At 39.0% G+C, this 12,746-nt stretch overlaps 1 protein-coding gene across 3 annotated transcripts in view; it reads right to left on the bottom strand.

Annotated features, from left to right (window-relative positions):
• The window catches only part of DMD (dystrophin), a 2,141,216-nt gene that overhangs the window by 1,279,831 nt on the left and 848,639 nt on the right, over positions 1–12,746 (bottom strand). For all 3 annotated transcript variants that reach the window (XM_084869361.1, XM_084869360.1, XM_084869362.1), the window contains 3 exons: positions 8,188–8,367; positions 7,759–7,887; positions 4,581–4,751 (listed from right to left, as the gene is read on the bottom strand). In XM_084869361.1, the coding sequence (XP_084725487.1) occupies positions 4,581–4,751; positions 7,759–7,887; positions 8,188–8,367 (480 nt within the window). The remainder of the gene's footprint in view (positions 1–4,580; positions 4,752–7,758; positions 7,888–8,187; positions 8,368–12,746) is intronic.

Below are 12,746 nucleotides of genomic sequence, written 5' to 3'. Positions count from 1 at the left end.
ATATTTGTATTGATAATGCTAATCATAGAAAATTAGATATTAATTAAAATGTTCAAATCCAATAGACCTTATTATGACATTCGAGGTCACATTTGTAAGATATATTATTTATTACCCACTGATATTTAGGAGAGCCAATATATCTATCTAAACTATTGTTACTATATTTATACATTATTTTTCACTTGTAAAATCACTAAGATAGCTTAGGCTCACCCATGTGTATCTCTTTTTTCATGATATAGTATACAATAAATGGGAAACTCACTGGCTTTCTCATAGCTGTATATATATCTGAAAGCACCTGGTCCAATGAACAATTACTTTTGATCTGCTAACATGGATTGGAGGTAAAAAATTTGACAATACAACTATGAATATATATATACATATATATATATACATACATATATATATATATATATATATATATATATATATATATATATATATATTCTCTCAGCACACACTCATTCTTAGCCCAGTATCCATGAACATATTTTACTCAACCATTAAACGATAAACTCCTTGAATCACTAGTAAACTCCTAGCCATATAAGCACCAGAATGCCAAGCATTGTGACTTGAAATAGTACATGGATGACAAGAGTTAAATCAAAATGTCACCTTTACCAAATCCTTCCTTCATTAATTCTTTAAGATCTATTCAAATATAATCTCTCTCTCTAATTGCTGACCCCCATCTTCATCTTGGCTTATCAAAAAAGAAAGAAGGGTAGAGCTGCCATAAACCACAGAACTCAGTAGTTTATTTTTGCCTTCCTGTTTTCCTTTCTAGGCTTCTGTCTCCAGTTACTTTCTTTTCCTAATAATATCCCTCCCACCACCCTGCTATGCTATCACGTTCAGATGCCCTAAAGCAGAAAGAGCTGAGACATGATGTCTTTCCCCACTGATTCCACTGACTTTAACCAGAACTCTGAAATTATCACTGATTAATTTTTCTAATAATTCTGACCATGTCTGTTAAAACTTTCATTTCTCAAACTGATTTCACAGAGATTAGGAGGAATGAAGCTTTCTTAACCATGTATAGATTTTTAAATGTGTGCTTTTACATATCTTAGATCATCTTGACACAATCTTGAGGTTAAGATAAGAAAAGGCATCATCTTAATATATTTTAACCAGAATTGAGGCTCTCATTGCTTTCTGGATTTGGGAATTTCCTCCAATGGACATCCCTTGCAGGAGACAGAGACTTTATATTCATCACTAAATAGTAAATTCAGGAATTGTTAGTGAGTTTTAGGATAAACTTTTGCTCTATTCAATTTCCCTTTCCAGTTGACATTTAAAACACATATTGAAATTATTTCTTATACTAAGTCTATGTTATGTCCGTATTCATTCCCAACCTACTTTTATTTGTTTGTTTATTTTATCACCATAGGTTTTTTCCCTAGATTATTTTTTAAGTGAAACCTACCCATAGACTCAATCATAGAAGGCAATATTCTAACCCAATCTTACTTTACAGAAGCCCAACTATATAATAGGAACTTGACTTAGAAATCAAAGTACACCCCTGAGAATTCCAGAACTTCCAGTATTGTACTCCATAAACCAATGCATATACAAGTAATTATTTAAATCCCTTACTGTATCAACAAAAGATCACTGGACTGTCAAATTTTAGAAATACCAAGGATTATAGATTAGTCCTAATTTTCACTAATCTAACCCAGAAATTTCACACAGGATTGTTACTAATCCATGTTCTATGGAATAACTTGTATCTCCTGAACCCCATTATTGGAAAGGGATAGATAAGGGCAGAAACCCTACCATCCAGTAAATTGCTAATCCATTCTATGCATTCTTTTCTAAATAATAACTCCTTTTGGGTGTGGCAAGACAGTGCTCCATTTAAAATCTACTAATCTAATTCATCTCTGTTATTTTATAAAAGCTGAAATGAAGTTGTGGAGAAACCACATGTTCTGCCTAATCCTTACAAAGTTAAGCCCAAGAATCAGTCTTCTATGCACACTATTCTTTCTAAATTACTATGGGATTGCTGGGAGTTCAATCATAAACTGAACACCTCCATGAAGTTAAACTAGTGTTAAGCATATTCTATGATTGCAATAAGTATTTAAGTTTGTGTTTGTAAACATATTTTTAAGCAAGTATTATTTACATATTTGTATATTTCCATACTCACTAATAATGGATATTCACTATCATTAGCAGATGAAATGAATAAATAAGCAAATGCTTTCATGATGACAGAGTACAATTATCTCTTCAAAATCCCCAAATGGGGTCACTATTGTATCGAACTGTCTTTATTAATTTAGAGAAAATGAAATCATAGAAAGTAATACTGTGATTGTCTTGTCAATTAATATATAATTGAAAATATTGATTTAAAATTGTTTATGCCTTTCTTCAGTAAGGAAAACAAAGGATGTACATCAAGTGGCTCACCTGATGCATGGTATCTGAAAGTATACTGAAATATTTGTACAGAACATATAATGAAAATCACAAATTTCTCTTGGCCACACTAAGCCAGCTGCTATTGGTACAGGATGAATTCTACTCATTCTTCAAAATTTACAAATCATAATCATGTGACATCTTTGATAGCATCCTACTGTTTACAGAATAAAGAAAACAATACAGGTTTGGCTCAGTGGATAGAGCATCAGTCTGTGGACTCAAGGGTCCCAGGTTCGATTCTAGTCAAGGGCATGTACCTTGGTTGCAGGCACATCACCAGTAGAGGGTGTGCAGGAGGCAGCTGATCGATGTGTCTCTTTCATTGATGTTTCTAATTCTCTCTCCCTCTCCCTTCCTCTCTGTAAAAAAAAAAAAAAAAGATAAATAAAAAATCAATAAAATATATTTTTAAAAGAAATAAAATAATGCCCTGTTTTATCTTAATTATTCTATAGTTTAGTGACACTTTATAAACATATATAGTGGGAAGAACACAAAACTTAGCAATTGATTATTAGAATTCATTTCTTAGGTTACTGAAGTAACCTTTCTGTTTATTTAGATAATACATACTCTAGGGATATCTCCAGAAATAAAAACAACTGTCTCTTTAAATAGCAGAGTGAATTCTTTCAAAAAAATACACAACAAAAATAAAAACAAACAAACAAAAAACAAAACTCTGCTCTGAAAATAAAGTTTCAAAGCCTGTCAGATATTTTTTCAGGTGAAAATGCCTTACTTAAAATAATATATAAATGCATAGAATAAACTAGTTTACTCAAATATTATAAAGAAGAAACAATGAATTAAGGTAAGATAATACCTTTTTGATTTGGGAAGGTGAATTTTGAAGGGTAGCTATGTTTTATGTGCATAAAGTATTTAAAATTCATATCAGATTTCTGAATATATTAGAAATTCATTTAAGTATGTACTATTATATATATATATAACAGTGATACATTGTAATGCCTTAGAAAATGCAACAATTTTAAACCATGCTATAATTGTCTATCCATATTTGTAAAAGTAATTTTTCAAATGTATTCTCCTATTTTTTCAGGAATCAAGACTTACCTCACAAATAGTTCAATATCATTTTCTCACAAATAGTTCAACAACATTTTTCTCATTTAAAATTATTTCCAGTCATCATCTGTATATATAAATACATGTTTCTTTTATACATATTTTATATTAAATATATATATTACATATATATAATATATATAATATATATATATATATATATATATATATATATATATATATATATATATATAGTTACATTTTAAAAATTTGGGAGTAATTCCTTCATTCTGCCATTTCCCCTGAAACTGAAAATCTAAAATACTATATTAAATATTTTGCATGCTACCTATTATATAAGATTTTATCATTTTTTCAGTGTTACACAAATATAAAGGGTTATCATGCAAAAGTTCCATATCTACTGGATCTCCATTCAATTGAATAAATATAATTATATAAAATTACAAAAATTAGGATATATAAGGTTTGCAATTATTTGTTTTCATGGCTTGAACAAGTCATTTTGTCACAGTATCAACAACTAGCAAGAGCAAGTTCAATAACATACAAACATACATGTGCGCAGCCATTAAGAAGGAATAAATACCCTAGATCATGCAGGAGATGTACAAGGCCTCATTTGGGAGATTCGATCCGTATTACACACAAGCAATATTTTATGTGGCAAAATATGTCAGTAGTGCTTTCTTTAGATAGATGTATTTTGTGCTTTTTGATGTCGTTGGCCTGCAGCATGCTATTTGTTACTTTGCTGTAGGTTACCCCTGAAAGTACATATGTAAACCAGCATAGAATGCAGTTTTTTTGTCTAGCTATGGAATGACAAAGAAATGACAGAGAGGGAGACGGCGAGAGACAGGAAGAGACAGGGGGAAAGAGAGGGAGAGAATAAAGGAGGGAGAGATTTAGGGACAAAATTTCCTTAAATACATTTTGGATTTCATTATCCTTTTGAAAACCTTGCTTTGGGGGTTGCGTGCCCCCTTCAGAGTACTGTGCAACCTTCGCAAGAGATCATTTATCACTAGTTTCCACCTCGGAGCAGGTCTTCCTACCTTTCCAGTCTTAATTCTGTGAGAAATGGCTGCAAATCGATGGTTGAGCTCTGAGATTTTGGGCTCTATTACTTTCCTGCAGTGCTCGCCGCGGTTTGCCATCAAGTTTGTTGCTTGGTCACGTGTGGAGTCCACCTTTGGGCGCATGTCATTCATTTCAGCCTTTAAACGCTATATTCCATGAGCAAGAGACAGGGCTTGAAGTTAGTAATTAAATGGAAGTTGCAAGACAGTGATAGAACAGGACAGAGTAAGAGAGAGAAAGAAATTCAGAGAGAGAGAGAGATTGAGAGAGGAGGGGGCGGGGATGAAGGAAAGGAGGGAAGGAAGAAGGACACATGCAGATAGAGGGAAGAAAAATGCCAATTCCCATAAAATAGGAATAGAATAAGAATGTTTGTGCCAAAACCGGTTTGGCTTAGTGGTAGAGCGTCGGTCTGCGGACTGAAAGGTCCCGGGTTCAATTCCGGTCAGGGGCATGTATGTTGGTTGCAGGCACATCCCCAGTAGGGGGTGTGCAAGAGGCAGCTGGTCGATGTTTCTTATCGACGTTTCTAGCTCTCTGTCTCGCTCCCTTCCTCTCTGTAAAAATCAATAAAATATATTTTTTTTAAAAAAAGAATGTGATCTCAGGAAAAGTTATCTGTCCTTCCTTAAATCTGACCTATGCTCATTTAAATTATTTATTTAGTCTGCGAATCTGAGGAATGACAAGGAATGTTTTCCTGCAACAATTACAATATTTTATATTTAGTCTTATTTTATCTTATGTTGAATAAATTTCATAGCTGTGGAACAATATGAATATACTAGAGGCCCAGTGCATGAAATTTGTGCATGGGGGGTATGTGTTCCTCTGCCTAGCCTGCACCCTCTCCAATCTGGGACCCCTCGAGGGATGTCCGACTGCCCTTTTAAGCCTGATCCTACGGGCAGTCAGACATCCCTCTCACAATCCAGGACTGCTGGCTCCCAACTGCTTGCCTGTTTGCCTGACTGACTGCCCCTAACTGCTTTTGCCTGCCAGCCTGATCACCACCTAACCACTTCCCTGTCAGCCTGATTGCCCCTATCTGCCCTCTCCTGCTGACCTGGTCACCCCTATCTACCCTCCCCTGCTGGCCTGGTCACCCCTAACTTCCCTCCCTTGCCAGCCTGGTTGCCCCTAACTGCCCTCCCCTGCCAGCCAAATTGTCCCTAACTTCCCTCCCCTGCTGGCCTGGTCCCCCTTAACTGCCCTCCACTGCAGGCCTGGTCCCCACCCACTGCCCCTCCCCCCCTGCAGGCCTCATTACCCGCAACTGCCCTCCCTTTTCAGCCCAGTCACCCCGAACTGCTCTCCCCTGCAGGCCTGTTTGCCCCCAACTGCCGTTCCCTTTAGGCTTTGTTGCCCCCAACTGCCCTCCCCTGTGGACCTCATCACCCCCAACTGCCCTCCCTTGCCAGCTCAGTCACCCCTAACTGCTCTCCCCTGCTGGCCTGGTCAACCTCAACTGCTCTCCCCTACAGACCTAATTGACCCCAACTGCCCTCTCTTGCCAGCCTGGTTGCCCCCAACTGCCCTCCCTTTCAGGCCTGGTCCCTCCTAACTGCCCTCCTCTGCTGGCCTTATCACCCACAACTACCGTCCCCTGCCTGCCATCTTGTGGTGGCCATCTTTTGTCCACATGGGGGTGGCTATCTTTGATCACTTGGAGGAGGTCATCTTGTGTGTTGGAGTGATGGCCAATTTGCATATTACCTCTTTATTATATAGGATGCTTAAGAATGAGGTAGCTGAAAAACAATTTCCAACCCTTTCCTGGCACTTTTAAATTCCCTGTTGTTTATCATATTAAGTGCCATGGGCAAAACAGATTTTCTAACACATGGATTCTTTGTCACAGACATAGATTGAGGATGTTCTATCTGACACAAGGGGTCAGAATGACTACTGCTTAAGTGAAATAGTTCACTTCCTATTATTCTTAAGACCTCAAAGTAATTTTACCATGACAGTCCTAAACTACATGTCAAGGTCAAAGGGAAGGCAACATAAGGCATATACAATAGTATAAATATGTTTGGGGGATAGCCTGAAATACATTTATAGTCTTTCGTGACAAAAAATTATAATCCTCAGAAAATACCAATTGCATAAAAACAAACAAATAAATTATATAGAAAGAAATTATAAATTTGACTGTTCTTTAAATAGTAGCCCATTAGTCTAATACAATTATTAAAAACTGTAAATCAAAGTATCATGAATTTAAATATTTGGGAAAATTCAACTCTTTCTTTTCAACTGGAAAAGATGTCATTAACTAGAAATAATACAGCATGAATAAGACATATATACACATTATACCTCTCATACCCTTTACAATAATCGTTTTTTAAAGTTAAGATTAAGTTGCCTTTCCTTTGAGAAAGATAACTTAAGATGCCCTAATAATTTATTTTAATACAAAAACAGAGAAAAGTATTGTTTGCTTTATATATTGTTAAAAATGACAAATTCAGTGTCATATAAGCTCAGGATTGTTACTAATCCTAAGATTTAGACACTGAATAGGCAAATGTCCAGGTGATTAGATCTTAAGTGTTTATTCAGATGGGCCTTGAATGATGCCTACCGGATTTTCATGTTTGATACAAGAAGGTAGTGCCCGTGTTTCCCCGAAAATAAGACATCCTCTGAAAATAAGACCTAGCGCATGGAAAGATAAGACATCTCCTGAAAATAAGACCTAGCACAACTTTGGGAGAAAAAAGTAATATAAGACACTGTCTTATATTTGGGGAAACAGGGTGCTACCATTAAAATGGACAGGGATTTGCAATAGGACACCAAAGTAAATCCTGAATTTCCTTTCTCATCAGAGTTTAAGTGGCCTATAATTAGCTGAAGGGTGGATATGGACAAATACCTAGATTACAGAACATTTCCAAAACATGAGTTCCCATATGAATTAAGAGAGTACAAAGGAAAGGAGGAAGGAAGGAAGGAAGGAAGGAAGGAAGGAAGGGAGGGAGGGAGGGAGGGAGGGAGGGAGGGAGGGAGGGAGGGAAGAAAGTAGGAAAGAAGGAGAATTTTTCATTCTTATTAAGAAGTCTGGTATTTTTTAGGACAAACATGATTGACATAACAGTTGTACTATTTAAACGTTACTTTTCATAATATTTTATTTGCTACCTTAAGCACGTCTTCTTTTTGCTGGGGTTTCTTTTTCTCAGATTCATCCAAAAGTGTATCAGCATGAATGATCCATTTTGTGATGTGCTCCACATTCTGATCAAAGTTTTCCATGTGTTTCTGGTATTCCTTAATTTTAGAGACATAGCATGACATATTGGTTAGACAATGTTCTTAAAAGGTCTGTCCTATTCTGTACAGTTTTAACAGACAGAAATTCAGTATCATTCAAATTACTATTATGTCTAATCTCCATATGGAATAGAGCATGAACATGAAAATATATTAAAATACAGTGATAGAAATTGAATTAAGAGCTAGACTTTATGTGGAGTGAAGGCATTTATAAGTACAAGTATCATTATTGAGTGCTTATGAAATTCATTTCCCATGATGGAGAGGGGTTGCAAATCTTCCAGCTTCTCTTACCAACAAAAGGTTTAACCACTCTTCTGCTCGGGAAGTGACAGCTACCCAGTTACTATTTAGCAGACTCAGTTTATCTTCCACCAAGGTTTCCTTCTTGCCCAAAACTGTTTTCAAGGCCTCTCCAAGATCCGTGACACTCTTTAGGTGAGCCTTCTGTTTTTCAACCTCTTTCTGAGCAGCCTGTGAAAAGGACAGAATTTGAGCTTTGAGTAACATATTGCAGTTTTAAGTTTTAATGGTTTTGAAATGGCTGTGGGTATGGCTACTAGGATAAGATTTTTCAAGGATTGAAACCTTCAACTATGTATTTATGAATGAAAAGCACACCATATACATTGTAGTTTCCTTATTAGGTATATATGAACATATGTGTATATAAAAACATGATCAACTACATCTTTAAGATTTAAAATTTTAATAAACAAATAGTATCCATTTAAATATATGAATATTTAGTCAACTTATGAATGTATTGGCTAAATAGAAATCCCATCCACTAATAAGCAAGTATTTTTAGAAAATTCAGCAATTATTGCACTCTTGTATTTTACAGCAGAATGTTTAGGTTTTTGGTATCAAAAACCTATTTGGCATCTGGTAAAACTTAAGGACCCTTTCTCATTACAATGTTTTTAAAAGCATAAAATTAAATCCACTGGATTTTAAATGCAACTTAATTGTACTGAAATATAATATACAATTTTTTTAATTTGTGAGATAGTAATGCATGCCTTCCTTCCTACCATGTGAAACTACAATAATTTAACATCAGATATTTGATTAAAGCAGTGATGCACATAACTAGTGTTTTGAATCATATACATTGATTAGACTGCGATATAAAATTATATGTCATTTCTTCTGGTGGCAAAGTCCCAAATACTGCTGATATTATTTGGGCTTGCTGATCACATTCATAATTGAAAAAAAATGCTTATTTTCAATTAAGAGGTCAGTGAAAGTATAGAGGTAATATTGCAATCCCCTAAGAGAGAACTACTGCTTTCCAAAACTTGATTTGCAAAGTGTAAAAGTGAGCATATTTAATATAAAAGTTTTTTCAGAAAGTTAATGGAAAAAATGATCCTAGTAAAAATGTTTATTGTCAGCTGTAACTATAGCCCCTGTCTTGTGACATGCTATGGTTCACCATGCGACCATCTTGAACTTCCCTGCCTCTGCTGCCTCTCCATTCCTTCCCTTGCCCACATACAGCCAGAGCCAAACAGATCCTCTCTCAAGAAGCTTAACAGAGAGATACAGAGACTATGATAACATAGCAACTTAAAAGTCACTTGGGAATACAACTGATGTGTTCACCATAGCAAGCCAAAGCCATAGTCAGATAAAATAATTAGAAAGCATCAATAAGAAAGTAGAAGGAGCCCACTTGCAAAGAGGTAAATGAAACATATGCAAAGAGAATAACAGGGGTGGTCCAAGTAAGGGAAATAGAGATTGTCTCTATGATCCAGCCTCTATCTCATTTCTTAGTTCTCGATGCTTTTGAAATGTATTTTCTAACTTTATAATTAAATAATATAAATTTACCTAAATATGTTTCTTCACACCATCAGGTTCTAGACCACTCAAAATCACAATACACTCTACATTTTGTTTTCTCCTTTGATATCAAATAAACAGGGGAATAAAGTAAAAAAGACTGTATAAAATGATTTCTATATAAGAAACAATCACTGTTTCTTCAATTTTAAGATATTATCTTGTATTTGTGGTTCTCTGTTTCAAAACTAAACAATCTAAAATTAAAGTAATCAGTGCCAAATGAATTTGTCAGCTGCCATGCACAGAGTTATTTGTAATATCGGTGTCATATGTTTTACATGGGTGAGTTTAGCAATTCACAGAATAAATTCCACATGTACCAATCATAAATGTTATTGAGCTCCTACTAAATATGTCACTATTGTAGCAGGGACATAGGTGATTCCAATTAATGAAAATTATGAGAAATCGCTCCTTTGGATGAAAGCAGCCCCTTTGGAGTTTGACCTGTGAATGGTCATAGGCCATATTTTAGTCTTTTAACGCCCTTTGTACCATTGTGTAATACACAACTTTGCAACTATACATGATAGCCATTTTTCTTGACACTGAGGATAAAATGATAGAGAAATAAAGTATCTAGCCTTATTAAAACTAATATTCAAGTATAATGTTGTCAGAGATATGTAAATATATGCAAATAAGTATTCTCTTCTTCCTATATTTCAGACCGCTGATTTGTCACTAGAGTTGACTTATTTGCAAAGTTAACATCTCACAAAGTTGAATCTTAATTTGTATTTGGATCACTAATTACCTCTTGAAATTTCTTCACAAAGATGACACTATGTTTTAGCTTTGTTAAAAAGTTGTTATCTACATAGACATTTGTCTCTTCCATGCCAGGAAATGTAATTAAAGGCAATGGAAATTTCCAAATCTCAGAAAAGATAAAAAGTTTTAAATTTAGGAAATTAGTTCCAAATAGTTCATGAATCACAAACAACCTTTATGCATTAAACATCTGTCAAAAATCTCCAGCTATAATTTTTAGAGAAAATGTTTAATGTCCAAGGATACCATTATTCATTAATGAAAACAATAAAATGGGAAATATGGACTATTTTCTAGTATCATTTTAGGTTCCTTATAATTATAAGATAAAAGAAACATATTAAATTTATCGCCATCAGATAGAGTTCTGGGCGGAGGATCCAAGATGGCTGCTCGGGTAGACACCTAGCCGCAGCAGCTCACAACAATTTCAATGGAATACAACTAAAATGTAGAGTGGACATTGCCCAGAGCTACAGGTAGTCGACTGACTGAAAACTCTACAATAGGAAGGAGGGAGAAAACCAGAAGGAAAATCAGAGGAGCTGAAAAAAAGCCTAAGGTACAGAGACATGCTGCGTGCTGGCACACATGCGCGCGCGCGGAGAGGTCGCAGCCAGAGAGGAGGAGAGGGCTAGGTGCTGCCTGGCGTTCCCTAGCAGGAAGGAAATAGAACCCCCAGCCTGGGCTGAACCCCCGAACCGGCAGCGCTGAGCCCCAAGTTATGGGCCAGACCCTGGGGACCCAGGCTCCGGCAGGGGGAGACGGGGCTGTGAGGCGGAATCCTGGGGGACGGCGAAAGGCGGGGCCCCCGGAGTCGCACGCACATGGCACGCAGAGGACTGAATGTTGACTCTGATGCTGGATTACCCTAGCCGGAAGAAACAAAGCCTCCGGCGGCGCTGAGCCTCAGTCCGGACCACCCTGAACTCCAGGTCTGGGCCAGTCCCTGGGGACCCAGGCTCGGGCAGGGGGAGACGGGGCTGTGAGGTGGAGTCCTGGGAGCACAGCGAAAGGCCTAGCCCCCGGAGTCGCGCACACTGCGCGCAGAGGACAGTCTGTTGACTCTGATCCTGGACTCCCTTAGTGGGAGGGAGAAAGAAAGCTCCAGACTGGAGGAACGCGACAAGGAGCAGGAGCCCCTGCCGGACACCGGCCAGCCGGGCGCCAGCAAGGAGCCGGGCGAGGGCCCCCAGGGGGGGGGGTGCCCCTGAGCCTTCGACTGCTGAGTGTGGGCAACTGAGCCAAGGACGGGGGCTGCTTCCTGGGCGGCGCCGACCCCGGTAACAGGCTGAAGCAGCGCAGGAGCCTGCGGAGAACAAAGGGGTGCCACAGGCCAACCTGCTGAGATCCCAGGACAAGGAGGAAGAAACCAAAGAATTTCTCAATGTGAAGAAATCAAGTGAGAGCAAATGATAGTAAAATTACTTAAGAAAGAATACAAAGAAGATCTTGAAAAATCAAAGATTAAGTCAGAACTCAACTCACCAGCCAATATTGCAACATAAATGCGTTTTTTAAAAAAGAAAAAGAAAAAAGGGACAGAATGTTGGAACAGCGGCGACCAGGCCTAGAGTGGCCAGGCACAAGGCAGTGGCAGCTGGGCCCGGAGCAGCAGTGGCCAGGTCCCAGAGCAGCAGCAGCCAGAACAAGAGCATCAATGGCCAGCACTGGAGCAGCCAGACCTGGGGCAGTGGCAGCCAGGCCTGAGGCAGAGGCGGCCAAGCCCAGGGTGGCCAGTCCAGGAGAAGCCGGGCCCAGAGCAGCCGGGTTGGGAGCAGCCAGGCCCAGAACAGCAGTAGCCAAGCACGGAGCATCCAGGCTGGGAACGGCCAGGCTCGGAGCAGCGGCTGCCAGGCTGGGAGCGGCCAGGCCCGGAACAGCCGGTCTGGTGCGGCCAGGCCCAGAGCAACAGCTGCCAGGCTGGGAGCGGCCAGGCCCGGAGCAGCCGGGTCTGGTGTGGCCTGGCCTGGAGCAGCGGCTGCCAGGCTGGGAGCGGCCAGGCCTGGAGCAGCCGGGTCTGGTGCGGCCAGGCCCGGAGCAGCGGCTGCCAGGCTGGGAGCGGCCAGGCCCAGAGCAACAGCTGCCAGGCTGGGAGCGGCCAGGCCCGGAGTAGCCAGGTCGGGTGCGGCCAGGCCAGGAGCAGCAGCTGCCGGGCTGGGAGTGGCCAGGCCCGGAGCAGCCAGGTCTGGTGTGGCCAGGCCCGCAGCAGCGGCTGA

The sequence above is a fragment of the Pipistrellus hanaki genome, assembly GCF_964339955.1.
Source record: "Pipistrellus hanaki genome assembly, chromosome: X".
Lineage (NCBI taxonomy): Eukaryota > Metazoa > Chordata > Mammalia > Chiroptera > Vespertilionidae > Pipistrellus > Pipistrellus hanaki.
Note: the sequence above shows the minus strand (reverse complement) of the source record. Positions and strands in the feature narration are given on the sequence as shown.